This window comes from Mesoplodon densirostris, chromosome 9 (assembly GCF_025265405.1).
Source record: "Mesoplodon densirostris isolate mMesDen1 chromosome 9, mMesDen1 primary haplotype, whole genome shotgun sequence".
Classification (NCBI taxonomy): domain Eukaryota; kingdom Metazoa; phylum Chordata; class Mammalia; order Artiodactyla; family Ziphiidae; genus Mesoplodon; species Mesoplodon densirostris.
In genome coordinates this window covers 61,322,602-61,350,584 of record NC_082669.1, presented here as the reverse complement: position 1 = coordinate 61,350,584, position 27,983 = coordinate 61,322,602, and the positions used below count along the sequence as shown (strand labels likewise).

General features: G+C 37.7%; 1 protein-coding gene across 5 annotated transcripts in view; it reads left to right on the top strand.

The window, feature by feature from the left end:
* Positions 1 to 26,613, top strand: part of ADAM22 (ADAM metallopeptidase domain 22) — a 235,110-nt gene extending 208,497 nt beyond the window's left edge. For 2 of the 5 annotated variants that reach the window (XM_060108905.1, XM_060108904.1), the window contains 4 exons: positions 7,278 to 7,378; positions 7,715 to 7,781; positions 18,121 to 18,244; positions 22,801 to 26,613. In XM_060108905.1, coding sequence (XP_059964888.1) covers positions 7,278 to 7,378; positions 7,715 to 7,781; positions 18,121 to 18,244; positions 22,801 to 22,821 — 313 coding nt within the window. In that variant the 3' untranslated portion in view covers positions 22,822 to 26,613. Of the gene's footprint in view, positions 1 to 7,277; positions 7,379 to 7,714; positions 7,782 to 10,006; positions 10,118 to 12,330; positions 12,418 to 18,120; positions 18,245 to 22,800 lie in introns of all 5 variants that reach the window. The other 3 variants (XM_060108901.1, XM_060108903.1, XM_060108902.1) reach the window with 3 other exon arrangements.
* Positions 26,614 to 27,983: the final 1,370 nt, after the last annotated feature.

The following is a 27,983-nucleotide window of genomic DNA, read 5'->3' as shown; positions in this document are numbered from 1 at the left end:
TGTGCCTGATGTAATTTCATGCCTCTTGGTATTACTGAGTCACCTTTTCATCAGTCTGGCTACTCTTTTGGAGTCTAGTGCATATTTTGAGAGCTGTCACATTTCAGCAGATATAATTTTTTATATTTTGCTATGTTTCAGCACAACCTTTATTTGTTTATTTTTGCCCTTGTCCATAGCTAGTGAATCTTAGGGTTGTATAATAATTCTTAAAATGGAGAAACAGCAAGGAAGGGACTTTAGATCAGGAAGTTGTGAGTGTATAAATATCTTCTGAAGGATTGTCCTTTTTTAGAATATATGTTAGTGGTTATAGAGAATGTGGTAAGGCCAATGGACCAAGTATGCATTACGAAATTTACAATCTTGTGAAAATATCTGAAGATATTCCAATAAAGATGTGCCCAATTCCAAAGGGTGCTAGGGAGTAGAAATAAGAATTTTGAGTTTTGAGTTAAATTAAGTTTTCCTCTGAAGTTCCATGGTGGAAGGACCAATTGAAAAAGAATCAGAAATCCACTTGCTAGTATGTGGTCTTGGGAAACCACTTAAACTTTCCTCAACTCTAAAAACAGACAAAAGTTCTTTGTAATCTGTGAAGCATTCTAGTACAGAAAGTTATTACTGTGTGGTCTCTGAAGACTTTGCATTTCTCTAATCTTCAAATGGAAGAGGTAGGTAGGTATGGCTGTCCTCAAAGAGGAAAGCAGCATTCCTGACATGAGTAAGGCCTGCACTTGCTGGTACGAAAGCATTGGTAAACATATGGGTTTGCTTTGACACTGAATGCATATTAAGTATGTAGCCACTTCTCAGACTCTTATTGATGATACAGTGGCTCAGAAATGCCAAATTGAACATAACTTTCAAATTACTGGAAACGTCAGGCAAGTAATTCTGTGAAGAAACCTGATAACCTGGTAAATTTTCCCACCAGAGAATGCGTCCTCAAGGTTTTCTTTATATTGAAGGAATGTGTGATAGGTTTAATTTCATGTCTGGCAAAAAGATGAGAAGGAAACCCATTTTTTTTTCTTTTTGTTTACCAACTGCCTAATAAAAAATAGAAGTCCCATTCTGGGAGACAGAATGCCATACATGAACAGTATCACTTTAAATTTGCCAGTGTCATCTTGTGAAGGGTAGGACCATGGGACTGTGGAGCCATGGAGAATTCTTAGATGTCATATAGTTGGAAGGACGGCTATTGATTATTTTCTTTAAAATCTCCAGGAACGAAGACCTCCATATTTTTTTTTCAGTTGATGCTATTGTTTCTATTTTTACCACAATTGCTTTAGCACTTAGCAGCTGTGTACTTTGTAACAAGAATTAGAAATTTGAATTTTGGTTTTCAGGTAGGTTTGCAAATAACAATAGGATAAGAAGACATTCATTAAACTTGGATTTATAAAGCATTCACATTCCTCAGTGTTCTCTTCCTTTGTCTGAAATGAACATACACCATTGAACATACATAATGTGAATTAGAATAAATAATTAGATCATGTCTTCCTGATCCATACCTTAAGCAGAAACCCCCTTCCCTATTTCTTTTCTCTCTCTCACCTGTTTTAGCCACTTTACTTTCTGCTTGTGAACCTCCCTCCTTTTTTTTTCAAGCCTTTCTTAGTTTTTTTTTTTATATTATTATTATTTCAGTGATACTCATGCATCTGTCAGTGTGACTTAGTACACATTACACAATATTTCTTCAAACAGAAAAGTAACAATTCCAATAGCAGACAGCCCAGACACCTACAAAGCTTTGGAGAAATGGCTCCTTCAGCATTAAAGTTAAGACAATTTTTTTCATTGTAATCTCATTTTGAGTATGTGTAAGGATTATTAAGTTAAATATCATGGTTCAGTGGACTCTTTAAGGAAACATCAGACTTCCCTCATGACAGGAATCCTTTCTGAGGAAAAATAATTTAGTTAAATAAGATTTTATTTTCTTTTGGTCATTATTTATAAAAGAAATTCATATATATGTCTAAAATATTTGCATGTGATATTGGAAATATGAGGTAATTTTTCCATTATAAAACTTAGCATTGGTCAGGCCACCTAACTCCAAAATTCTATGAAACTAGCAAAATTTAGGAAGAAAACTATAAAGACTAGAAAAATAAATTCAATTTTAACAAATTTAAAGCTATTACTTAGTTGGTCATTTATGATCTTTTATAATAAATGATGAAATGGTATTTAATGATCATGGGGACCTAATACTCTCTATCTTCACTAAAGGTTAATCAAGAAGAAATAGGTTTGTAATAATATGTAATTGGATATTTAAAAAAGAATAAATTTCTGTACAGTGAAGGATGTTAAGTATTATTCTTAAAAGATCTTTAACAAAGTTCCTCATCTATTATTAACATTTTAATGCTTTTTTTGTGTGAAGAAAGTTACATGCATTCCTTGTAGAATTTTAAGGAGAATGCAGATTAGTTTCTTTATTTTGGAGACTTCACAGTAGAGATAGAGAGGAATCTAATTTGCCTGGGATGATAAAAGCAAGACTATACCCCCAGAGTTCATTGAATTTAAACTTTCCTTTCAACCCTTTGACTGAAGCCCATAGTTTATTATATGTTTAGCATTTAGGATGTTTGTGCACAGTGTAAAAGATGACCATGGACTGCAGAGAAATTACATTGAAGGACTGGTAAAATGTGCTTAGTTAAAACAAACAAACAAATGAACAAAAAATTTAAAAAAAACAACACCATCCATTGTGAGAGGCATTTCGTTTAATCCTGCAGTCTTAGCTAAGTGAGCCCTTGGTAAGTGCCTGTATGTCAGAACCATGTAAAGAGAGAGTAGTTTGGGGGATAGATTAATGGGCAAGATCAAGTGTAGTCAGAACTTGTCTTTATTTAATTTGAATTTAGTGAGGCACATCTCATCAGTTTATAAAGATTATCATTAAAGGTAATAGTGACAGAAATGACTTGTTAGCCATAAGGATTATTATTGGAAATGTAATGTTGATAGGATGTTCTTCGGCATTCTTTTATAAATATTAATATGATACAAAAGGGAATTTTCCTACCTGAGGCAACTTACAGAATTCTGATTTTTTTGAGAGCATTTTTCAAAGAATTGATAGAGTATTTTACTGACAGGAGGCAAGACAGAAAATATGATTCCAGAGATTTAAAGATCTCTTGCATAAGCAGATATATCATTTGTTGTGTGTTATTAACACTATAAATGTGGGGAAATTGTGTTGTTTTTCCTATAAAATTAATGTTTCATAATACACTGGGAAAAAGAAAGATTACAGTTATGAGCTGAAGTCACTTAAAGGGTTAAAAATATTTTGAAGGAATATGTATCAAAGAATTATAGGTAAAATCAATCTTACATATAAGTCTAATGAGAAATTTGATTTCTTTAAAGGGGAGGAGTAGATTTAATCACAAATTAATATAGGTGCTTTATATCAGTTGAACAATTTTATTTGTAGAGATGTGTGAATATATAGGATTGAAAGAGTATTAGAGAGCATATTCAGTCATTCGAAAGAATGAATGACCAAGCGTTTTAAACATTTAAAACAATGTGGTAGTTGGCATAAGCAAGGAAACAGCCGAAACATTTTAGGGATTGAATTTAGCATCAGCAAGTAACCATGACTAGTGTGGTAACTAAGGGAAAAATAAATAGGAAGAGGCGTTAACAAATGTGGGCCTTTGTTGAAGACCTAGTTAAGTACAGCTCTGTTTAAAATTCTCAGTCCAACACTAGTTTGTACCACCTCCAACTTTAGTGCTGAATGGAACCAAATCAAGTCTGAGGTGCAGTTGTTTGTCTGGGGGCCATGCACTGGCAAAGGATCAGATTAGCTACCAAGGTAGGAGGGTTGACCAGGCAGTCATATCTAAAGTTTTCTACCCTGTTCCCTTAGGAGAAGTAATAAAAAATCTGTTCCAATCTTAGATAATTCAAACTCAGAGGGAGTGGTGTCAGTAATAGTGCAGACGATGTAGATTTTCCCTTGTCCGAGATGAAGAATGGAGGTCACCCACCAGCCACCTATAAATATCTTCCTCTAGTCTCAACAAGAATTCCGTTATTTTTGCAACCCTTTCTTCCTTTTGCTAAATTATCTTCCTTTACACATTCTAGTGTGCAGTTATAGAATTACATTTTTGATTGCCCTTTGAATCTTTCAATTATATTTCTGTTAAATGAACAGTGAGGCTCCAAATTGAACAGAGAACTCGAATAAGAATTTATTTGGATTAAATTATAGAACATAGTTTAGAAATCAATCAGTTCTTTTAAGACCAAATCAAGGTTACATTATATAATATTTAGAAATTATGAATAGTTTACTCACCACAGTGAGAAAAACGATGCCTTATCTGGGCAAGGACTGTCTGTCTCAACATGTCTCCTTCAGCACCAGGTTTTTCTGTGTGTCTTTTTTTTTTTTTTTTTTTTAAGACAAAACAGCAGTTCACATCTCTAAGTGTAATGAAGTTACAGTGAAAAACCTCATCTTTTCCTATATTTCCCCTGAAACAAGGATTTGTTCATCCAGACTGTAAAGACTTCAGTGATTGCATATCTGACCTCTACAGTTAGAATGACTTTAACTTGTCACATTTATTAATAATCTTACATGTTGTTATAGACTTGATTCATGGAGCTCATTATCCCTACCTCTTTTTTCCTAAAATACTATTTGTATATGTCTGTGCTCATGTGTGTGTCTTGTTTTCTGACTCTGAAATGTTTATTATGCCTTAGACAGTTACCCCAGGGAGATTATGTAAAAGAGCCTGGAGATGGCGACTCTTTTTATAGCGACATTCCTCCTGGAGTGAGCACAAACTCAGCATCTAGTTCTAAGAAGAGGTCTGCTTTTCTGTCGCATTTTCAGATTTCTACCTGTTCCATCACACATTATTCCATTAGTCAGAACATTTCATTATTTTGCAGCAGGTTTGATTACTTCTTCCTTCTTTCTTGAATGTTAAAAAAAAATAGTATCCTTTGTTCTTTGATTACTCTACTTCAAAATGCCATATGCTCAGAACCACTGGTTTAACAAATCAGGCCAGAAATCCAAACAAAACAAAACTAAGCAAATAACAACCCTAAATCGATATAGAAACCCCAGGGTTTTTCAATCTTGCTCTTATACTGCCTAAGAAACTACACATAGTATTTTATCGTATTTTAAATGGTGAGCTTTATGTCATGCTTGGTAGTCAAAGAAAAAGGTTACTGTCACGCTTCAATAAAAGCAGTTGTTAAAATAAATTGGTAATATAATGCTGCATTGAATATTTTTTTAATTTTAAATTTATCAAAGCTAAGCTTGGTGTGAAAAAAAAAGATTGCTTCTCTGTGAATCATATATTTGAATATTATGATTTTGCCTTTCATTCCTGGAATGACTAATTCTAGACTTTATAATTTAGAGCTTGGTTGCCAAATTAATTTAAGCATATTTAATGTTTGCCTGAGTTTTATAACAGTCCAAATGGGGTTAATATATTATTTATATATCTTAAACTTGGATGCTGTATTCTTGCTCTAGGATCTTAAGGTGTATAAGACCATTTAAAATTCTGCATGCTTTATAACTGCTTAATAAAATAAGCTGAAAGAAGAAATAAATAGTTGCAATGTTTTAGGAAATGAGACCTACATTCACATTGAAAAAAGCTAAAATATTCCTGTGGAAGAGTTTCTTTAAACTTATTGGTAGGGGTGTAATGTGTAGAAAAAAAGATTTGAAAGCCCCCTGCATAACTTTGGGCACAGTAGTTACTTTGTAGACTGAAAGGGAAATTGCTAGTTTATTGAGAAGAAACATGATCTCTTCTGGAGTTCTAAATAGAGTAAATACTCTGTAAAAATTCTGCAGTGGATCTCACTCTTTATAAACATCAGGAAAAAGAATAGAAGGAATTAGTGAGATCTGGGAACTCTCTGTGGAACTGTCCTCAGCATGAAGGATGTTTTTACTCAAATAACATAGCTTAAAGCAAAAGTAAAATGATTAGTTTCTGCATAAGGAGTACAGTTCTGTATTAGGATGTTCAAAAATTTTATTCTTTTAACTTATTGGGGAGTTTTTGACTAAGAGAATAAGATTTACTTAAATTCTCATATAATTATTTTCTTGGTCAAATATTTAATTTTAAATTAAATAATATGGTAAAGAAGTGTAGAAATTAATGAATTCCAGCAGAATTTCTGTTGTTCTTTTGTACAAAATAGGAGTCATTCTATACTTAGCAAATGGTGTTGAAAAATCTAGGGAATTATGTAATAATTGTGCTGAGTTCCATTTATTTTCATTCATCAGTAGAAAGTTCCTTTTAAAATAGACATTGTTAGCAATTAACTGGTATGATATGTGAAGAAGATTTAAAGTACAGAGCTATTTTCTAAAGTACTTCAAGAAGAGCTTAAAATATCGATTTGAATCATTACCAGATTTTAGCAAAATCTCAATGGGTTTTGACTTTTAAACAGTTAAATATTGTACCAAATTATGTGACTCCTCCTAAGTATATGTAGTTTGTCAAAATGCTTTTCTTATGTGGTACAAGGTGGGTATGTAAATTTTGCTTCTTGTAGACAATTAATTTAAAGATGGCAGGACACAAAGAGCAGAAGGTCTTAACGGTACATGGACTTTGTGAGAGACACCTCCATGATAAACGTCTGACTCATTTCAGTTATTGGACAGTTAACCAACAGTGGCATGATTGGGGGGAACATATTTGTGGAGAAAAATGCCAATTCTCAGAAAATAATTTTGTTGTTTAAGAAAACCTAAATATTACTTTGATAAAGGCAGGTTCAATTGAGCAAATCTTAATGAAATCTCTTGGAAGTCCATGTTCTCATAATATTTGAATGGAAGCCATTGCTTTACAATTAAGAAACATCTATGGTGGGACCCCATTATAACTCTGTTGCGTGGGTTATGTAACTGAACTATGTAGTGAATTTGCTATCTATGGTTCTTGGGAATGTAATTGGCTTGCATTGCATCCTGATACTTTTCAATTACAAACTCTTGTAATGGGGTTCCATTGTATTTGACTTTTCTTAAATTGAATGTTGTGTAATTCTGCCTTCTTCATGAAGACTTTCATGTTCTCTTCATTCTTTCATTTCAGATTTTTTCTTTCTTGATTTATTTTAATGCACAGTAATGCTTAGAAATGTTGCTTACTGATTTCAAAACATTCATTTGTTTATATTTTTGAACAATATATATACATTTTCAATTTCAGGTCAAATGGACTCTCTCATTCTTGGAGTGAAAGGATTCCAGACACAAAACATATTTCGGACATCTGTGAAAATGGGCGACCTCGCAGTAACTCTTGGCAAGGTATAGGGCAGCATTCTGAACGCATCTGTCCACATAACCTAAAGTCTATATTTTGTGGTTCCTGGTTGTAAAGACTTGTTCTTTTTTGTTAGGTCTTAAGCTCTTCTCCCAAAAGAGAGGAGGGCATTTATTATGAGTTCTTTTTTCTTGGATGGGAAATGATGGGATTTGGTAGCACCAGCTCACTGGACACATTGAGAAGGCTGCACAATGCTCTAAAGCCCTATGTTGTGGTCTGGTGCTGGTTGTGAATTGCACCCACTTGAAATACCATAATTAAACACACAGCGATTGTTTTATTTATATTCAAATCTAGCCATAAACCATCTTTTTCAGGTAACCTGGGAGGCAACAGAAAGAAAATCAGAGGCAAAAGATTTAGACCTCGGTCTAATTCAACTGAGTAAGTCTGAACCTCTAATGGAAAAAGACACTCCAAGGTCCTATGCAATTAGTGTGAAAAGTTAATTAACCAGATCATCAAAGAACTGTAAACCATGCCTCTTGGTCTTGGTTTTGTCTTTTTAATTCTTTTTTTTTGCCGTTTTAAAATTAACCATGGCTTTTCTCTTTTACATAGGCATCTCCGCAACTGTGCCCAAACCAATACTCCTTGATAGTGGGGGTCTCACCCTTGCTGCAGGCTTTGTCCTCCAGTAACCTGCCATTGTGGTGTTTCAGTTCCGTTTGAAGGGAATTTTGATAACATTCCTTTCTTCTCATCACCCGGGGGTCCAGCCATTTAGAAGGGTCACCCTTCCTCTTCCCAGTATTCACACAACCTAGAAGCATCAGGGGAAGATTCCCACTGTACTAGAGCATGAGAACTGCTCACAGTGTGAAACCACCGCTCCAAGGGCTTCATGGCTGCTATCTAAGCATTCTCTCAGACTACTGGAATATGGTTCCCTTTTAAATTTTCCTTCTGAGGACATTTAAAAGGGCATTTACCTAAACTTGCTCTTTAACGGAATCATTGTCACCAAATGCAACACTATCCATTTTAAATGATAGCCACACTTTTTTTTTTTTTTTTTAAGTGGGGATAGGGTCAGCAGTTACATTTAAGGTCATTTATAATGAAGTAAACACCATACACTTTTTTTGTTTGTTTCTACACTTAAGAAAGTTCAAGCAAAACCAAGCTTCCTGAAACCTTTATCTCCCATCATGGAATAAAACACATCCTTAGTTTCCTTCTGGACCTTGCCACCTGGTTTTAATTAACTGTACTCTTTGCACCCACCGAAAAAAAAATTTTTTTTTTTACTTATTTCTCACTGCAGTGCTAGTGATGATGCCCTGCATCTCTATTGCTTCTTCATGCCTTAATACTTAAAAAAATCTGAATAGCAGATATTTGTTAACCGCTTGTCAGAAACTCATGTTAGCTTTTCCATCATATACCCTGCCTTTTCAGTCCAGGACAATAACATTGCCCTGAAATATGGAGCTTCCTACTGATGGTATTGTCTTGTAAGTGGCTTGTCAAAGTTTACTAGAGGATACTTTACCTTAGAAACAACAGATAGGTTCCAGTGATACCACTGCATGGTCCAGACTGGCATCATAGAACTCCATCACAAATAACTAATCCGTTAGAGTTTATCTTATACATCCCCAAAGCGCTTGAATGCTTTAGGGCTCACTGTGGATAAACTCTTCTTGGAATGTTGTTTGATTTGTTTTGCATGAGGTCACCTGGTAAGAGCTTCTTAGCTTATCTCAGCTGCTCACAAGAGTACAGGTAAAACTGCAGAATGTTCTTCAGAACTTCCTTTGTGTACTGTTTAGTGTTCTAACAGTATTTCCTATAACAAGGCTTTGAAAACTCTTAAGTGAACAACAACCAAATATCCAATATTGTATTAAAGCTATGCGTTTAGGACCCAAGGAACACTTGGTGTTTAGCAACATTTTCTAGCATAATCACTTATTTTTTTAAAAAAATTATGTATCATGTAACAAATATTATGATACTATAGATACCCTTTGAGAAATCTTGCCTGTGAGATAATTATTACATTTAATAAGACATTATAATGAAGTCATCTTTATGAAGAAGAAGTGTTCACGACTCTCTCAGATTTTTCAGACTTTCAGATTTGGTTACATGACTCATGTAACCTAACTGGAGCCAAGTCCATGAAGCTGACCAGTGTTCTCACATTCTCACATACCTTATTGTTCGGACACTATGTTTTATTTTGTTTTTCTTAAAAGAAATCCTAATACACAGCATATCAAGAATTATGTCGACAGGTTTTTAAAATACTTTCCGTATTTGTTAAATAATCCCATTTGCTTCTGATATAGCAGTATCACTTGTGTAATTATAAGAGGAGCAGAATGACCACGGACAAACATCTCTTTTAAAATTTTTTTTAGATAATGAGGTATTGTTGGGTCCATTATTTCAACATTCCCTTTAGTATCTCATCATCCCAAAGGATGATGAAACATCGGGACATGAATGAAACCATGCCCCACAAATGCATACTCTGCTATAAAATGTCCTTGTTTATTGTACTGTTTTTCCACTCAAAGTTTTGCATCTTCCTCACTGTTGTACGTGATGTAAAGAAAGTTTTTGGCTTAGACTTTGTATTATATATTGTGTTTTTACAGGAGGGAGCCCCAAGCACCTGAGCCTGGGCACTCCCTCGCCCAGACAGTCCCATCCCAAGGCATAAACCCAGGGGGCTCTGACAGCCCCCAGACAGGGAGTCTGGATCACAGGTCAGTCTCCACCTGCCCCTTCATTTTGGGCTGCCACTTAATCTGCCTCCAAGTCCCTTCCTTGGCTGAGAACAGGGTCATTTGATCTGTGACTAACCCCCAGCATCTGCTCGGAGGTGGTCCTGGTCCAGCCAGCACCAGCTAATTTTCCTCTGCCTTTCCATCCTGGAGAACACAGAGAGCTCTCCTCTCCTGTCGAACGCATTTTTTTTTTTTTTTTTTTTGCATGTTGCGCTACAAGCCAAGTCAAGCCACGTAGGCAGATGTATCACAGTTTGATGAAATCCCATCACTCCAATCAGCACTACCTAGAGATGTTAGGAGGCCCACAGTGAAGACAATTTCATGGGCACATCCCCAGAGGGAACTACAGTTGAGAGCTCTCTTCAGTGACCTCTAGTGAAGTGATCACAGCTTTCTGAGATGTTCCTGGACACAGAGAGAAATGTCCACCATGTGCAACTCAGGCCATATGGCTGTAGGTTTCCTGGAACATCCATGGCTGTCCCTTGGAGCTTCTGAGATTGACAGTGAAAGGAACACATGTCTCCTGGAAGTGGCCGACTGCCTGTGGGTGACTCAGTTTGCTGTGCGGCTGTGTTTCACCCGGTAACAGCTGCATGGGCTTTTTCTATGGTTTTCCCCAGGCCAGAGCATTTACTAGCCTTTATGTGTGGCTGCACTTGCTTTTTGACTTTTTTCTTTTTGTTCAGAGTCTCAGTGGAAATCTTTATGCAAGTTTTAATTGGCTATCTCTGTCAAAAGCACAAGTTGGCAATGATTGTGGCTAAAGGCAAAAAGAAGTGCGAGTTGTTCTCAAGTCAGGGGACACTGTCTTAGCAAAAATGGTCGTGTAAGCATGAAAAACAATCAAGCCCTTCTCTGAGGAGGGAACTCGTGATGTTATTTTGTGGCGTACATTGGTTATAGCTAACAAGTTGAGGAAAAGCACTATGGAAAAATAATCTAATTTTGTTTGTTTAACTGTGAAAATGTATCTTGATTTAAATGTATCTACTAACTAAAACTAAATATGGAGGAAAGAAGCAGACTTTAACCACAAAAAAACAGTGTTTTTTATCATTTTCCCTGGTTTGTTTCCAAATAACTTTAAAAGTTTTATGGAGCTTGAATCTTTATTGTCTATAGCATCTCTAGAAGTTACCTTTTAAATGAGAAAACTCAGTAAGACCTCCAAATTCTTCCATGACTGAATTTGTTGAAACTGTATTTATTTGACAAGGGCATATTCTAAGAGAATGTGATTTTGCTTGGCTCCCAGGGTAAAAATCAAAAGAAACTGAAAAAACCAAAAAAAACCCCAAAACCCTTGCACTCATAATTTTACTGCCTTTAACATTTTTCTTTATGCAGTAATTCTGATGGAGACTTTGGCCAGATCCATCAGGGAAATGTTAACTAAGGTTGTTGTTGTCCTCTGGCAGTCACTCCTTAGTGATCAGACACTTGGAAGGCAACCTGTGAGGGCCATTTCCTACTGGAAACATGAGTGTGGAGTGCACAAAGGGGAGGAAGGGACATTACAGCTGCACCTAAGTTACTAAACCCACCTTCAAGAACATGGAGGCCTCTTGGGACCACACTTACTGTGTGCTGGGGCTCCAGGATCAGAAGAATGGGTCCCTTTCTGCTCCTTATAGAGCCAGCTGGATCACCTTTCTCGTTGACTCCAGCTTGGGATCTGCTCTCAGGAGTGAGACAGAGGCCGTGTAAAATCTTTCCTTTCATATTGGAAAGAGAACGTGGCCCCTTTTAATTGTTCTTGGGGTGTTATATTCCCAAACACCAGGTTGGAATTGCAGCCATCTGAATATTCTCAAAAAGGCCCATTATCATTTGAAAACCAAGAAGCCAAATGAGTGGTGGCCTGGAAAAAGCCACTTTGGAGGTGGGTGAATGGGACTGCTGACAGATCTCTGAAAGAGAGCTTCTGATCCGCTTTGGGAAACCACTGGAAAGGCTTTCCCTGAAAGGTTGAGTGCATTCTAGAATGCCTTGAGCCTTGTTGTAGCTGAGTTTATTGCCATGTCATTGTACAGACTGCCTCATAATCACCCAGCATCCATCCTGGTTTATTTGCCATAGTCATTAGTGTTTGGAGGGTGAAGAACATCCTTGCTAAGCTTGTGCTGTGTATTTTCAGATTTTCTATCTTGTTCTGCTTTCTTTGTTCCTTCCATTGCTTTCTGCAGGTATTTAAACCCATGGTTCAAAAGAGACTATAATGTAGCTAAGTGGGTAGAAGATGTGAATAAAAACACTGAAGGACCATACTTTAGGTATTTTATAAATTAATTTTATATCCTTTTCAAACTCTCCCAGCACATTCAAATACTGTAGTGTGACTGGCCCTCTATCTTGTATCTCCTAATACAAGTTCCCATAGGTGGAAAGGGTCCTTGTTTATTTGCTGCCTTTTGATCTCTGTTTTTGGCTTCGTGAGCAAGCTTAGTTCTTTTCTGAATGTTTCAAATGAAGCCATTTGAAAGGGTTGCCATTTAGTGCATGTCCCTATCCCCATCTTGAGCTTTTTAGTAGCTTTCTCTTCATGCTATGCTATGTAGTGTTCTATGGGCATGAAACATACTTTCCACTAATAAAGAAGCACTATTAACCTGAACAATTTAATTTCTAGAATCTAGCGGTTTCATAATGCATTTCTCCTACTTACTGCCTGAAGAGTGCATAGTGCATACAAAAACTCAAGGAAAAACATGAAAAGAAACCATATAAAATGTGGTGGAATTTTACTTTGAGTAAAAACACTGATTTGACGGAACTTGAAAATTGTTGAGATAATATTGACCACACGAGAGTGTGTGGAATGAGTTTAGGCTTTATTTGTTCAGTACAACCATTTGCTATCAGAGAAGGCTATGCTGGAAAAGGGTTTTACAGATCCTCAAAAAAGCATCTAAAGGAATTTTTTATTCCAGTAAGAATGTCGTTGTCTTACCCTTCAGATAGAACAGGAAGCAGATCAGAAACACGATCTTGATTCACAAAAGAGCAGACAGAATACTCCTACATTTTAGAAACTAGCAAATTTACTCAGTTCACTGCAGCTCATGTAACATTAGAGGTCAGAGAGAATTTCCAAGGCTCTTAATGGCATTTTTTTCACTCTTTATAATATCAAACTGACTTCCTAGATGTAAACATCAACTTTATATATGACTACTTTGTGGACAACTAACGTAAAGAAGCAATATAGACTCAATTACTACCTCTTCTGAACATAACTTCAACAATAAGCTTTCAGATTACTTATTACCATGACTTGGGTAAGCATTTATCAGATATCAAAATATGTATGTGTTTTTAACTCTCAGCACCCATATAAGGTGGACTTTCTCTTCCAGTGTACCATTTAGTTTAGACATGTATAGTTTGAGAAAATGATTAGACCTACCTGCATTTTAATTTGATCCATACATTTGCATATAACCCAAGGGAAGCATAACCCCTGCCTGCTCACAGAAATATCTCCTGCTTTTATACCCCATCTTTCCCTCCTGCCCTGTCCCTCTGCTAATGCCACTTTCGCACTGAACCTCATATACATACACTCACATTCAAACATCCCACCCTCACCTGTAGCTCTCAAGATGGCCAGCGTCAGGAAGACAGGTAAGATGATTTTGAATGTTATTTGGAATCTTGGCTCACCTGCAGTCCTATTTCTCTTTTCTCTTTTCCTCAGGCTTGTGGGCAGATTATAATTTGTATTAGCTATGGAACCAAAACACAATGACTTTGGTCCCTTATGGGGTAGGGCTTATATACCTAAATGGACTTAACATTTTGCAGCAGTAATTTGTGAAATGGTACTCCGGAAGAGTTGATTCACCTCCCTGGGTAAGCTGAGTAGTTTATGTGGCTCCCAGAGAAGAGTTCACATTTCTTAAAACCAGCCCCCAGGTCTGCCCAGAAGCTGCATGACTAAATGTAAGTTGGATGGGGAAATGCTTCAGCTCCCCCAGGTGCACGTGCAAAGCTGCAAGGGCAAATTGTAGAGGGTTCCTTTATCTCCTCTTGTAATATGAGATGTTGGTCCTACAGTGGATAGTCATAGGAAGAATTCCTTATTAAAAATCCATATTTATGTTTAAAAGCTAGATATAATTCAGAGGAGGGTTACAAGTTAACTGTCATTTTGGGGTTAATAACGGTTATGCCTGTAAGACTTGGAAATCAACATAGAATTTTTGTGGAAGTGGTGAATAATTGAGGTATCCCAGGGCTTGCAACGCAATGATTCTAACGCAACAGAGTGAATTTCATCCACTGTCTGTCCACACCAAGCCTCATGTCGGAAGCACAGAGCATCCACACCTTGACTTATGCTCTGCCAGCCCTATGGTTAAGCTCAGGTCTGTGTTATCTGCCTCCAGGTCATTCAGGGTTACCTCTCCTGCCAGAACCACCAATGAGGGCAAAGGTCACTTTATTAATCACCCATGTGGTGTGGGGTTTGTGGCATCCTTATCAAAATGCAATGGGGACTTTGCAGAAAACTGGTCCGAAATACTGCCCAGCATTAAAAAAAAAAAAAAAAAAAATTGTGTCCCTATCACTATGAAGAGCAAAACAAATGCCAAAAGATCTTGAGTGATCAGAGTGCCTGACTTGGGCTCCCTTACCCAGTTCTCATATGACAGCGTTTGCTCAAATTGTTGTCAGTATATATTCAGATCATCACAAAGGAGCAGGTGAGGTCAGAGCGAGAGCATTATCTTCTCACACCTAGTTCCTGGGGGCAGTTCTGTTGGTGACAGTGCTTTACAAGCTCTTAGAAGGTTTCCTTACTATTGGGTATTATCCACTGGATTACTCACTTCATCAGTGCTTTGTGAGTTCTCTTCCATGATCTTGTGGGAATGCAGTAACTCTGGAAAGAAACTAATGATAATAACTGTCTGAGTGCCTGCATTGTTCCTTTATTTCTCACAACATCATGAGATGTAGGCATTCTTATTCCCCTTCTATGAAGCAAAAGAGTAACTCGAGATAGCACAGCCAGTAAGTGTCAGAACCCGAATTACAAGCCTGGCTCTGACTCCAAAATCTCTTCTTTTTCCATCAGACTACTCTAAAATTTGCACATGAGCACAGCCGAGTGAATAAGTAGTAGGCGTATGTCCCACGTGTGTGACTGGCCTGGTTTTTGCCTGTTCTGGGGGACAGAAGTGAGATTGGCCTTGCCTATCTTACAGAAGGCAAACCCAGGAGGTCTGATGTAGCCCCAAGACACACCACAATCCATTGGCACAGGGACGTACCTTCACTGTGTAATTCTAAATGGCACCCACTATGGTTATTACGGTTTTTAAAAACACAATAATGATAACGGTTAGCATTTGTCCAAAATTTACTTTGTAAGTGAATGAGCTGGGCTGGTGTCTGGTTTTCAGTGGAAGCCAGATTGGAACCACCAACCAAGTAGCCAAGGTCAGAAAAGAGCCTGGAGGTAGCCTTGAAGAAATGTCTTTCTTAGACATCTGTGAAATATGAAGTGTGTTTTTGTTTTCCCTAAACTGATTTACCCTGCCTTGTTCTCTACTCTTATTTTGACGCCTGCTCTGGTGCTGCCCATCCCCCCAAGATAACTCCCTTGATGCTGTCACACACTACCCAACCTCACACCTGACGCCCCTGGCTCCTAGTAAACTGTGCTGCTTGGTTTCTCTTCCCATTAGGGTCCAAAGTGTCAGTTAAACTAGTGTGTTAGTGTGAGAAGTAGTAACTGTGCAGTTTCTGTGAGGTTCTGGAGGACACCTCTATGTTTTTTTTTTTTTTAAAACTCATTGGCTTTAGCCAGGGAAAGCTATTTGAGGGCAAGACTGGACTTCCAGCACCCTCACTGGAATGGCCCTGTATGTATACAAAGCTGGTCACTTGGACCCATGGCCGAGTGAATGGCTGGCATGACTTTGAAGCTATAAGCCAATAAAACCTCATCCTATGGACACCCACACACACTGCAGAGAATGAAAAAGAGGACTCAGTTTGTATGATCCCCTAAAGTAAACAAGATTTAGCTGTTTGCATACCTGATTCATTTTTCTGAACATGGATATCTTATCAGTAGTGATTAGGCTAAAATCCAAACCCAGGTTAATATCCCTAGTTTTAGAAAGATATATTTAAATCTTTACATACAAAAGTATGTGCTCATTCTACACATACTGAATTTGTTTCCTAAAGATCATCGTCCTATTTGAAATGTCTTCCTAAAATTGAAAATAATCATGAATTTCTGAATTAGAGAAAAAGATGTGGTAGTACATTGCTTTAATAGTACTTTAAAAAAAAAAATAGGACTTTAGAGGATTTGAAGTACTTACAGTCTTAGTTCCACCCATCTGCTCCGCGATGGAGAACATTAATACAGCAGAGGTCAAACAGCTGCAATATTGTGACAGTTCACATTAAGGAGTGAACACTTCTGGACATTTTCCAGAAACAGAGGAAACATTAGGAATTACAGATTTAAAGTAAACTGAATCACTCTTGAGTCTTAAAATTGAGGCAAATCTCAGGGTTTATAGGAAAAATTATTTTCAAATCTTAGCTTGAATTTAGTGTCCATAAAAGAGAAACTGATTTGAAAACTACAGCAGAACCAGAGCAAAGAATAATATATGGATAGGAACAGAAATTTAAAATCAGGGAGAAAAGGACATCTTCATTTGGTGCAGGCAGTACAGTAACTAGATCTCCCCCCTACAGAAGGCTCCCACACCACAAGCACTCGCAGGCTGAGTCAGTCACTTACAGCAGATGCAGTGCACCCCACTGAAATAAGTACCTGTGCTCCAGCATGGCGGGGCCACCAGTTCAGTGATGTGCTCATTACCACCTTGCACCAGGAATTGAGGAATCATGGATGTGTAGTGGTGACATTTGTGAATGGGTAGCTACTGCCGAATTATCATGTTTATTTTTCATTGACACAGTGTAAATCGAGACTTTTCACCCTCAGCTGTTTTTTTCACTTTGAAGACAAAACAGCAGATATGGTCTCTTCCAGTGCGCTCTGCTTAGTCACAAATATTACCACTGTGCATGCAGAATCAAACAAGAACAGCATAATGCACCAAGAGCTTATGCAGATCTTTCATATGGAATATCTCCATGATGAGGAGAACACATGTTATCCAAATAGGAAGCGTTTTTGTTGTTGTGTTATGTTTTAGTTTTAGTAAAATTCCAGTCATTAAAGTGTTGCCACCTTATTGACATGACAAGTATACCCTACATGAGTTACCAAGATCTGTGTCTATGGCTTAGAATCCTCCCCTATACAGAAATGATGATTGCAGGGACGAATCAGACCATTTTTGTATGTTCTCATCAGACTCTTTGTTTGGCTGGAACTCTGCACTCCTTACCGCTTGCATGTTTACTAATGTGTTATTAAAACCCTCGTATTTGCCTTTGTTCTTTCACAACTAACACACTGGCCTCTGAATGCATGAGTTTTGTGTAACCTGGTGTGTGACTTAGTAACTAATAAATGTATCGTTGTATTTTCAGATCTTAAAACTATAATTGGAATTACTGCACTAAAAACATTTTTTACATTAAGTGTAAAAATAAGGTAGACTATTAATATATCGTACACTTAATTTACCATTATGAGCTCTTAGAGTATTTTTTTTCCTTAGAGTATTTTTTAATCCCTTCTTCATTTTAGCTTTTTAAAAATCTATTCTATAAAAAAACTCATTAGTGGCTTTCTAGCTGAAAAGTATTCTGTGTACTAATATTTAAACAGTCCATTGCAGTTATGAAGTTAGGAAGATAAAATTCTAGCATTCTAGTGTTGTGAGTGACAGAGTATGTCCCAGTAGTTAAACCTTTGCAGTAGTGGCCTATGAAAGTAGAAATCAGGGTTCTTTCTGAACCCACTTTTCAGATATTTGAAAAGATACTAGGCAATCACATAATATGTATCTCATGTGTTCTCAACGTCTCAGGACTTTATCTCCTGCCAAGTCTCCTTCTTCGTCAACTGGGTCTATTGCCTCCAGCAGAAAATACCCTTATCCAATGCCTCCCCTTCCCGATGAGGAGAAGAAAGTGAACCGACAAAGTGCCAGGGTATGTGGGAACTTCTTCCATATGCTAACATCCTCAGTCATGATCGTTTATCTGTGAGTTGATGTTTTAAAAGAGAGAGCCATTTTTCCTTTTTCTGTTCATAAGAACATGAAAAAAATTGAGTTTGGAAAATAGTAGATTCTTGGGGCTTTTGGGCCCAGGCTTGTATTGGCAAATTTGTTTAATTATTGATGAATTCTAGAAATATTTGGCTTATATTAATTATTCACTGCTATATATTTATATCTTTTATTATTCATTGCAGCTAATATATTACAACCTGGAAAAGACAAAACAGAGAGTGTATTTTGCTTTATCAGTTTTTACATATACCTGGAAATGCCAGAGATTAAGTAAACCAGCCTCATTTCCATGCCCAGTTTGCTTACTCAGGCCTTTTGTTGGCTAATAAAACCCAGTAGGATTTAAAAAATAGGAACCCATGACAGAAAGTCAGATCAGTGTCTTGGGGATGGGGGTGGAATTTGGATAACTGTACAAGGAAAGGAACCTTGAAAATCTGTAATATTAAGACTATGGCAAAGGGTATGGTGAAATTTAGCAACCTTTTATTTAAAAAAAACATTAAAAACATATTTGGAATTTACTATTTTTATAAAAATGATTCATCAGAAGTTTCATGTAAATACTAAGTCCTCCTTTACATTTAAATTATGATTTTATTTAGTCTCACAACAACCCAGAACACATCCATTATGTGAAATTTGGGATACAGTCGAGTTTAGAGAGGCAGACCAACCCTCAGAAACTTAAGTGAAAGATATAACTAAAGAATAATTACATTTATTGGTGTCCAGGCTCTGTTGTGGTTAGTTACACTATAATTTTGATCTTCTCAGAAATAATGTTGCAAAAAAATAAAGCTTTAAAAGCCTGGACAGATTTATCTGCTAGTGGGTCCTGGGTTCCTAGGCATTTTGGTTTTAAAAGATATTTCAGAGCCTCTTGGACCCTGAACTTACATTATGGGGTCCAAGGTAAACATGGATCATTCAAATTTTAACTTGATCAATTCAGAGTCAGTAAGAAAACATGTGCTGATTAGATCACTATAATCGAAAAGACTTTAAAAACAAGCAGTGATATTTTATTAACCATACAAAAAATTACCTTCATATATTAATATAGGCAATGGTAAAAGATGGAAAGGAAGAAGATAACTCAGATTCCCAGCACTCAGCTTTTGGCGTTAAAAAAAAAAAAAAAAGACTTGTGAGTAGGCATCCACTTGTTTGTGATATAAGTATGTGGTAATGAAACCTTAAGCTGATGTCATTCCTTCCCTCCCCAGGGAATTGCTGAAGTAGAACACCTCACATTTTCTCCCTGATAAATTGTCTACATTGCTGTTTTGTTCTGTCTAACTGGGGACATTCTTTTAACTGTTGTCATGCCAGGGTGCAGGTTTTTGGAGATGTTCCCACAAGAGAGCCCATGAAAATGACATCCTCCAGAAGAAATGGCTGGCCCTTGACCTTTTCTCTAGGCTGAGTGGGGCAGCTGTGAAAACTGTAGCCTTGGGGACAGTTGTGTGAAAGTTCTTCTTGGTTCTTGGTTCCCATGAGCAAGTAGCAGAATCCTACAGAATAGGCAACCCCTGTCTCTGGGCTGTCTTTGTGGGCTGTGGACAATCTAACGAGCAGATCTTTCTATCAGCAAGCCTTCTGTTACAGCTATCCAGACATGGCCAAGGTCACGCCTATTCTTAAAAGCGATGGCCTGGTAATTCTTTGCTCCTTTTTCCTCACTGGGATAATCGTGACCTTCAAGTTTTCCCAGTGTCATTCCTTTGTTCCTCTCTTCTTTCTGCGAGCTGTCATTTATTATTTAATCTTCGTAACCATTTGTGAAGAAACTGGGCTCACTGAAGCTGAAGTCTGGACTCTTAACTACTCTGTATCATCATCTGAGCGTCAACCCAGATCTTTCCCTCAGACGCCCTGCACACCTCCTGCTTAACCATTCATTTTCACTCGTCTCCACCAACAGGTGTCATCCACACACAAAGATCCTCACAGTTGAGAGATTTGGTGTCTTTTTTTTTTAATGAAAAGGACATATAAAGCGGACCTAAAGTAGGTAACAGAATATTTCCATGAAGAGTCAAGAGAACATATTAAGAGAATCTGTAGAGAAACATCCACTTAGTCACTTAGCTATTTCTCCTTTTTTTTTTTCCTCAGAAACTCATTGGGTATCATACTATGACTGGCCCCAGATTTCCAGTAAAAATGGGATTTGGATGGAAATTGGATGCAACCTATGTTACACTAATCTTAGTCTTTCTTTGTTCATGTTCATAATAATTATACCCACATCATATTGCCTGGAAACATTTTATCAGCTTGATCATTTTTATTTTTTTAATTGGCCTTCCTTCTCTGGTGAACTGAATTGCACTTATATTTGATCATGCCAAACTTGTATTCAGTCCATTAAGGCAATTACTGAACATTTTAGAAATTAGTTATCAATGGGGCTGGTATAAAGAAATGGTGGCAGAAGCCAGGAGAGGGAAGAGGTGAGGGAATTACAAAATTGACATCCTGCCCTGGATACATCATTCTACTCTGATGTGTCCACTCCTGAGAGAGGACAATTGTTTAGCAGATAGTGATGGATTTGGAGAGTGTATAGCCTGACCACAGGCCCAGAGCAATGATTTTTAAGTGGGCGGTGGTGGTATTAATGAACTCACACTTTCCTAAGGTCAGTAGTTCTCAGCATTGACTGTACAGAATTGTCTGAAGGACTTTTAAAATATACTGATGCCTGAGTCCTACCCAGAGAGATTTTGATTTAGTTGGTCTGGTGTGCTGTCTAGGCAGTGGGATTTTTAAAACATCCCCAGATCATTGAAATGTACAGCTGGGTTGACAACCACTGTTCTAGATGGCTGTATCAGAATCCTGGGGAAAATAAGGGTATGTGTAGTTTTAAAAAATAATATTTTAAATTATTTCATTTGAGACACAATATTTAGTTTATTCAAAATTTCAAGTAATATTGGATGGGCCAAAAATTTCATTCGTTTTTTTCCGTAAGATGGCTCTAGTAGCACTTAGTTGTCTTTAACTGCATTCGAAACAATTTTGTTGGATTGTATTGTGACAGCTGTCGTGTCAGCATGCATTAAAAAAAAAAAAACTTATCAAAATTGGTCAATTTTTGTGTAGCCATTTTAATTTTGAAGATGGAAGAAAAAAGCAACATTTCAGCATATTATGCTTTATTATTTCCAGAAAGCTAAAAATGCAACTGAAAAGCAAAAAGAGATCTGTGCAGTGTATGGAGAAGGTGCTGTGACTGATTGAACATGTCAAAAGTGGTTTACAAAATTTCGTGCTGGAGATTTCTCACTGGATGATGCTCCACAGTCGGGTAGACCAGTTGAAGTTGATAGCAATCAAATTGAGATATTAATTGAGAACGATCAATGTTATACCACATGGGAGATAGCCAGCATACTCAAAATGCCCAAATCAAGCGCTGAAAATCATTTGCACCAGCTTGGTTATTTGAATCGCTTTGACATTTGGGTTCCCCATAAGCAAAAAAAAAAACCTTCTTGACCATATTTCCGCATGCGATTCTCTACTGAAACGTAATGAAAATGTTCCCTTTTTAAAACAAATTGTGACAGGCGATGAAAAGTGGATACTGTACAATAACGTGGAACGGAAGAAAGTGTGGGGCAAGCAAAATGAACCACCACCAACCACACCAAAGGCGGGTCTACATCCAAAGAAGGTGATGTTGTGTATATGGTGGGATTAGAATTGAGTCCTCTATTATGAGCTCCTTCCAGAAAAACTAAATGATTAATTTCCACAAGTACTGCATCCAGTTAAACCAACTGAAAGCAGCACTCAACAAAAAGCATCTGGAATGAGTCAACAGAAAACGCATAATCTTCCATCAGAATAACGCAAGACCGCATGCTTCTTTGATGACCAGGCAAAAACTGTTACAGCTTGCCTGGGAAGTTCTGGTTCATCTGCCTTATTCACCAGACACTGCACCTTCAGATTTCCATTTATTTCAGTCTTGACAAAATTCTCTTAATGTAAAAAATTTCAGTTCCCTGGAAGACTGTAAAAGGCACCTGGAACAGTTCTTTGCTCAAAAAGATAAAAAGTTTTGGGAAGATGGAATTATGAAGTTGCCTGAAAAATGGCAGAAGGTAGTGGAACAAAAGGGTGAATATGTTGTTCAATAAAGTTTTTGGTGAAAGTGAAAAACGTGTCTTTTGTTTTTACTTTAAAACCGAAGGAATTTTTTGGCCAGCCCAATATTTAATGAGGATGTGAGGGTTTTTTGTATTGAAAGGTGGCCGTTGTTAAAAACGTTGAGACTCAAGTTTAGAGGAAAAAGAGAACTAAAACTTAGAGTGTTTATTTTAGCCATTATGAGACTTCGCATCCACAATCACATAAGTATAGATGAAATTACCGAATCTTTTTCATCTTTGTAGCTCAGAATATGTCTGTTTCCTGCTTTCACAGTGTGAAATTTTGCTTTTCTCTGTTGTGCAGCTATGGGAGACATCCATTTAAGATCAGCTGTTTACATGTGATACATCGAAACTGTTTACTTCAACTTTTATAGAAACTCAGCCTCACTGAATCACTGCAAATCTATCTGCTCTTCAAACAACTCGAAAACATCTCTGAATGCCACAGAGGAGAGGAAGCCGAGACTCGCATCTGGATACCATTTTCTTTTTGTCATTGGCTTCAGATTTAATTGAACCATGAAAAGAACTACTGAAATGTTACACTATAACATGGAACAACTAAGGTACTGGTATGTTAATGGATAATCCGCATGACAGCTATATGTAGAAATATCACTGAAATTAACTCACATGACCCAAATGTAGCAAGTTTCCTAAGGGACAATAGTGGATTCAGAACTTGACATTCTGAAGCACATCCTCATTGTAGACAGTAATGCTATGTGCATGAAGCTTCTGTTTATTGTTTTCCACATTTAAGGAAACAGCATCCCATAATAGAAACTAGCATGCAGGGCTAAAGCATATAGGATTTCTTCTGCAGGACTTTAAAGCTTGAGGCCAATATCCCATATGCTAACTGTAAACATGTATTTTTCTTTTTTTTTCTTTTTTTTTACTTTTCATATTTATATCAGCATACAAGGACAATTGTACATATGTAAACATTTTTAAAATTTAAAAAAAGCAGCTGTTACACACAAGTGTATTTTGCCAGATGCCTAAAAACAATCAGTCACAATCACGTCATCATCATCCATCAAATGGTCTTTAAAGATTATGACCGGATGATGTTGTAAATATAGTGGTCAGGGCTGTATATGTGTCTCCCCATAATTGGTATTTGTCCAAACCATGTGCTATCCCTTTAAAGTGTGCACAGTCTAGAGGCAGTTTTATTGAGTAATTAATTGAACAAGAGAACAAAATGTACAACAGAACTTAGGGCCTCCACAGCTTGCTTACTGCCTCAAGGCGCTCTGCTGCCAGCTGGCTGCTCCCTGGGAATCCTCCAGCCTGTCCATCTTCCTTCTGGGGGCTACAGCACCTGCCTCAGTGGCTATTCTTTTTCGGTGCCAGAGCACATCTGCTAGTCTCACCTTGGGGGTCCTGTGAGCCCCACAGCAGTGTGTCCTGCTGAGTTAAACAAATGCACCAAAGACACAGGAGGCCACAGCTGCTGATGCATTGGTAGCTTCCAACTTGCCAATACTCTAACGCTTTGTGGCCTAAACTTTTGTTCTTTAACAAAGCTTTTTAGCCACCCTTATCTGTGACATGAATGACGTGTTTTAATGAAAACAACTTTCACACTGTTTATTGAGGGTATATAGCATCGGTGGGACGTGAGTCCCAGCAGGTCATTCTGCACTGTTGTGTAAGTAAGATATGGAAGGTTCTACCAGCTGGGCTGGGAAGCCTCAACAAGCCTCAACAGGTCGCAGAGGGTTCAAAGAAACCTAAAACCCTAAGGGTGCAGCAACTGTGAAGTTATCCAAACAGCTGGCAAGGGGTAGAATCTGACGTTCTGAACTCTCTATTTTTTTAATCCATAGAAAAGCGAGAAATCTATGTTAAATCCCCTTCTTTAAAACCAAAGTTTGATAGCTGTCATCATGCAGCTCTGCCATTCTTAAAGAAAACTTCTCTTGGGAGGCGACCCTAAGTGAGCTCAGAAATTAATGGGATCAATCAGATGCTTTGATGTAAAGAATACTTCTGAATTTTCTAATTTTCTCTCCTTTTTCTTGAGAGGAATGGAATCTGCAGACAAGATTTCAGAAATATCCTCTAAATTTGATCTCTGCCAGTAGTGTCCGAGGACAAAACCCATTTCATCTCCGTGTGTAATCATCTTGGAGGCCCAAACTAAAGGGCCCATTAGAAGGCAGTGTTTTCTCCTCTATGTGTCTATGTCTTCCGTAACGGACCTCTCTTCTGAAAGTCTTTGAAAACATTTGAGAAGCAGTTTAATTATTGAAAATGATAAAGTATAAACAGCAGTTTTCATGACAGGAAGGGATGTGATTGTCGAGACTACAATAAAATGATCCATCACTCTCAAGTTGGGTGATGTTGCCATATAGCCCAAGCCAAGGACAGGAGGGCAGACAGATTTAAAGATGTAGCAAATAAAGTGGCTTTTGACCAAGATCACTTTAATGTGCACTGAATGTTTTCTGATATTGAGTGTATAAAAGGCTAATGTTAGAAGGTTTATTTTGACTATAAAAGAGTTATAGATTTGAATGTATGGTACCTCATGTAAATATGCTTCCTAGTTATGGTTACACATCCCTCATTTGAAAGAATCCACAAATGATTAGCTATGTAGTCAATGGATCCCTTCACCCTTCTCTCTTTCCTCACCTTCTGAATTATTTTTACGTGAAGATTATTATTTCAAGTGAAAAAATCATTATTTGTGCCTTTTGGGAGACATGGTTGCTCTAGAGGTATACAGTTTATAGTCATCCTCCTCGATAATAAACTTCATATAGAACTGAATGAAAAGTGTTTTATTTGCAGAGAGACTGATTTTATAGTACCTTTGATGTTCTATTCTAGATATCTATCTAGGAATGTGTAAACATTCTTACAGCCATTTGCCGCATTCTTTGACAAGTTTATAATTTCAGTGGCTAGTTGTGAGAAGTACCTGTATGTGAACTCATGGTTGGTGTTCTAGATGTATTAAATCTAAATATCTATGACTTTTCATCCACTGAGGCAGGGAGAATGGACCCATGGCACTAAACGTAAGCACAGCATTATTATTATTATTCATTTTTTTTGAGTATCTATTTTGGAGAGCAACTTTGAGGCCACATAGCAGTTTGTATCATGAAACTAATATTTATAGCCCCCAGTCAACTATAGGACTGTTATACTAAGCAGAGAAGAGCAGCTTTTTGGCCTTTGTGTTACATTGTATGCCTTTTTCCTCTCTTAAGTTTTGTGCATAGATTAGACTTCAGATTGACAACTCTGCAGCCTGAGATGTTCCATTTATCCATAGTTGTTACAGTATAGGAAACCCTGATTTAAAGCAACACATATCTCTCCCCTAAGAGTGTCAACAAAGGAGGTGTGGGAAACATGGAGCTATAAAGGAGCTGACTGGTCAGATTAACTGGTCTCTGTGTCCAGCCCCTCATTCTTTAGACAGGAAGTGGCACCCTCCTCTGAGGTCTCCCAGCTAGAAAGTGGCCCCCAGGCCACATGCAATCGGTGGAAAGGAATAAACTCAAACAGTGCAGCATCAGGAGGCCTTTCAATTTGTGGTTTCTGTATTTTTTTAAAGATACCCAGTGCTTTTCCTTAAAATAAAACGTTGACTAATAAAGTAAATGCCAAAGCTATTTTCCAGGTTGATATATAGGTGCTTTATTAAATGATACTACAGTTTCACTCCCCTGCCCACCTCCACCCACCTTGCTTTAAAAAGGCTTTTACAATTGTGTTACTGCGTAAAGTCAATCCAGCATAGATTTCTGAACATAAGATTGAGAGGGTTTCTAAAAGAAGTCGCTGAAAAGATAAAATCAGGTATTCTGTGCACTTCCACAGAAGGACTATTTATGTTTGAATTCCCAAACAGTCTTAACATTTCTCTCTTTTTTCTGTTGATCCCCTTGCAGATTTGCGTAATTTAATCCCCTCTATTGTCTCAGATCTTTTTGTGTCTCCTTTACCTTTTACCTTCTTAGGTTTTCTTTAATTTTTATAGTTACCTATGGGCTAGAGGAAATATGGTATTTCTGTTCACTTTCGGTGGTTCAAAATTGTTCATTTATTAATCTCATCCATTCTTCATTTCCTGCTGTCATGTAGTTCTATTTTAACATATATATTTAGTGCTTTAAATATTTCCTTGTGTTATTCGACATGATAATAAATCCTTACGTAAAGAGAAGACTATTTTATTTTACTTTATTTTACTTAAAAAGGAAAGGGAATATACTGGAACTTACCGAGTAGCTTGCCGAGTGTATGGGAAGGGAAGCTGAATAAAGGCAGTGAGGGAAGCAGGCCTGCTGCCCGCCGCAGCCTGATAGAACACCGCCCCCTGCTACCAGGACGCTCCCTATGGGCAGCATTTTTTTTTTTTTTTTGGCCAAGCCGCATGTGGGATCTTAAATTCCCCCACGAGAGATCAAACCTGTTCCCCCTGCAGTGGAAGCGCGGCGTCTTAACCACCGGACTGCCAGGGAAGTCCCTGGGCAGCATATTTTAAGTACAGTCGTACCAGTTGGTAAGTTGACATGAATTTTACGTGAAACGTTCTGACTCCCATTTGTAGCATAATGTCTACTTTTTTATGCTCCTAATTATTTTTTTTCTATCCCGTCTATGTTTCCTCTAAAACTGACACTCAAATACTTCTTTTCTTAAATGGAGTCAAGATGAATTTCTCATTCGATTAGCTTAAAACATATACGAAGCAAACATAGGGCTTAATTGGAGGCTCAAACTTTGAATTTTTCTCCTCTGAGATATTTTCTGAAGGGCTAAGACTTCTGATTTCAGGGGCAGCAACTTTCCTCCAGCCTGGGAGAGCTAAGAACTTTCCTAAACAGCTTCCCCTGTTTATTGGACCCTGAGGAGCCCAGCCTGCTCTTGTGAAAATCAGCTGAGAGGGATCAGCCTATCTGGCTCTGGGTGTGTGTGGGAATCTGGGCGGGGGGGTCGGAGCAGCCACACCTGCTGGGAAACTTCGGCACATGCTCCTAGCATCTGCTCTGTGGGCGGGTGCTTTTAATTCCAAGAGGAATTTTCCACCCCACCTGCAGATGCAGAGCAAACAAAGATGGAGCGGGGTCTTAGAAATCAGGAGTATTTCTTCTTTGTCAGAGTCCCCCAAATGGAGCATCTTATGGTTCAGTTTGTAGGTAGAAAAACAAAACATTCGGAAACAACAAAAACCTGCCTAGTGTTTTTGTCCTTTATATGCATAGCCTGACAAACAGTAAGCATTCTCACTGTAGGTTTGAGAGATGCTTCCAGACCCTTCCTACTTCCAAAGTCGCTCTCTCTTCAGTAGCTGTCAGACCTTTTCTCCTGACTAGGAACTTTCACTGTCATGGAGGTAAGTCACTTATTCGCCTGAATTGGCACTCGGGGAACCATTGGGGCGTGGAATTAGGGGAGAGAGGCACTTTTAGCCCTTCCATCGGCATCTGGGCATGGATTATGCAATTT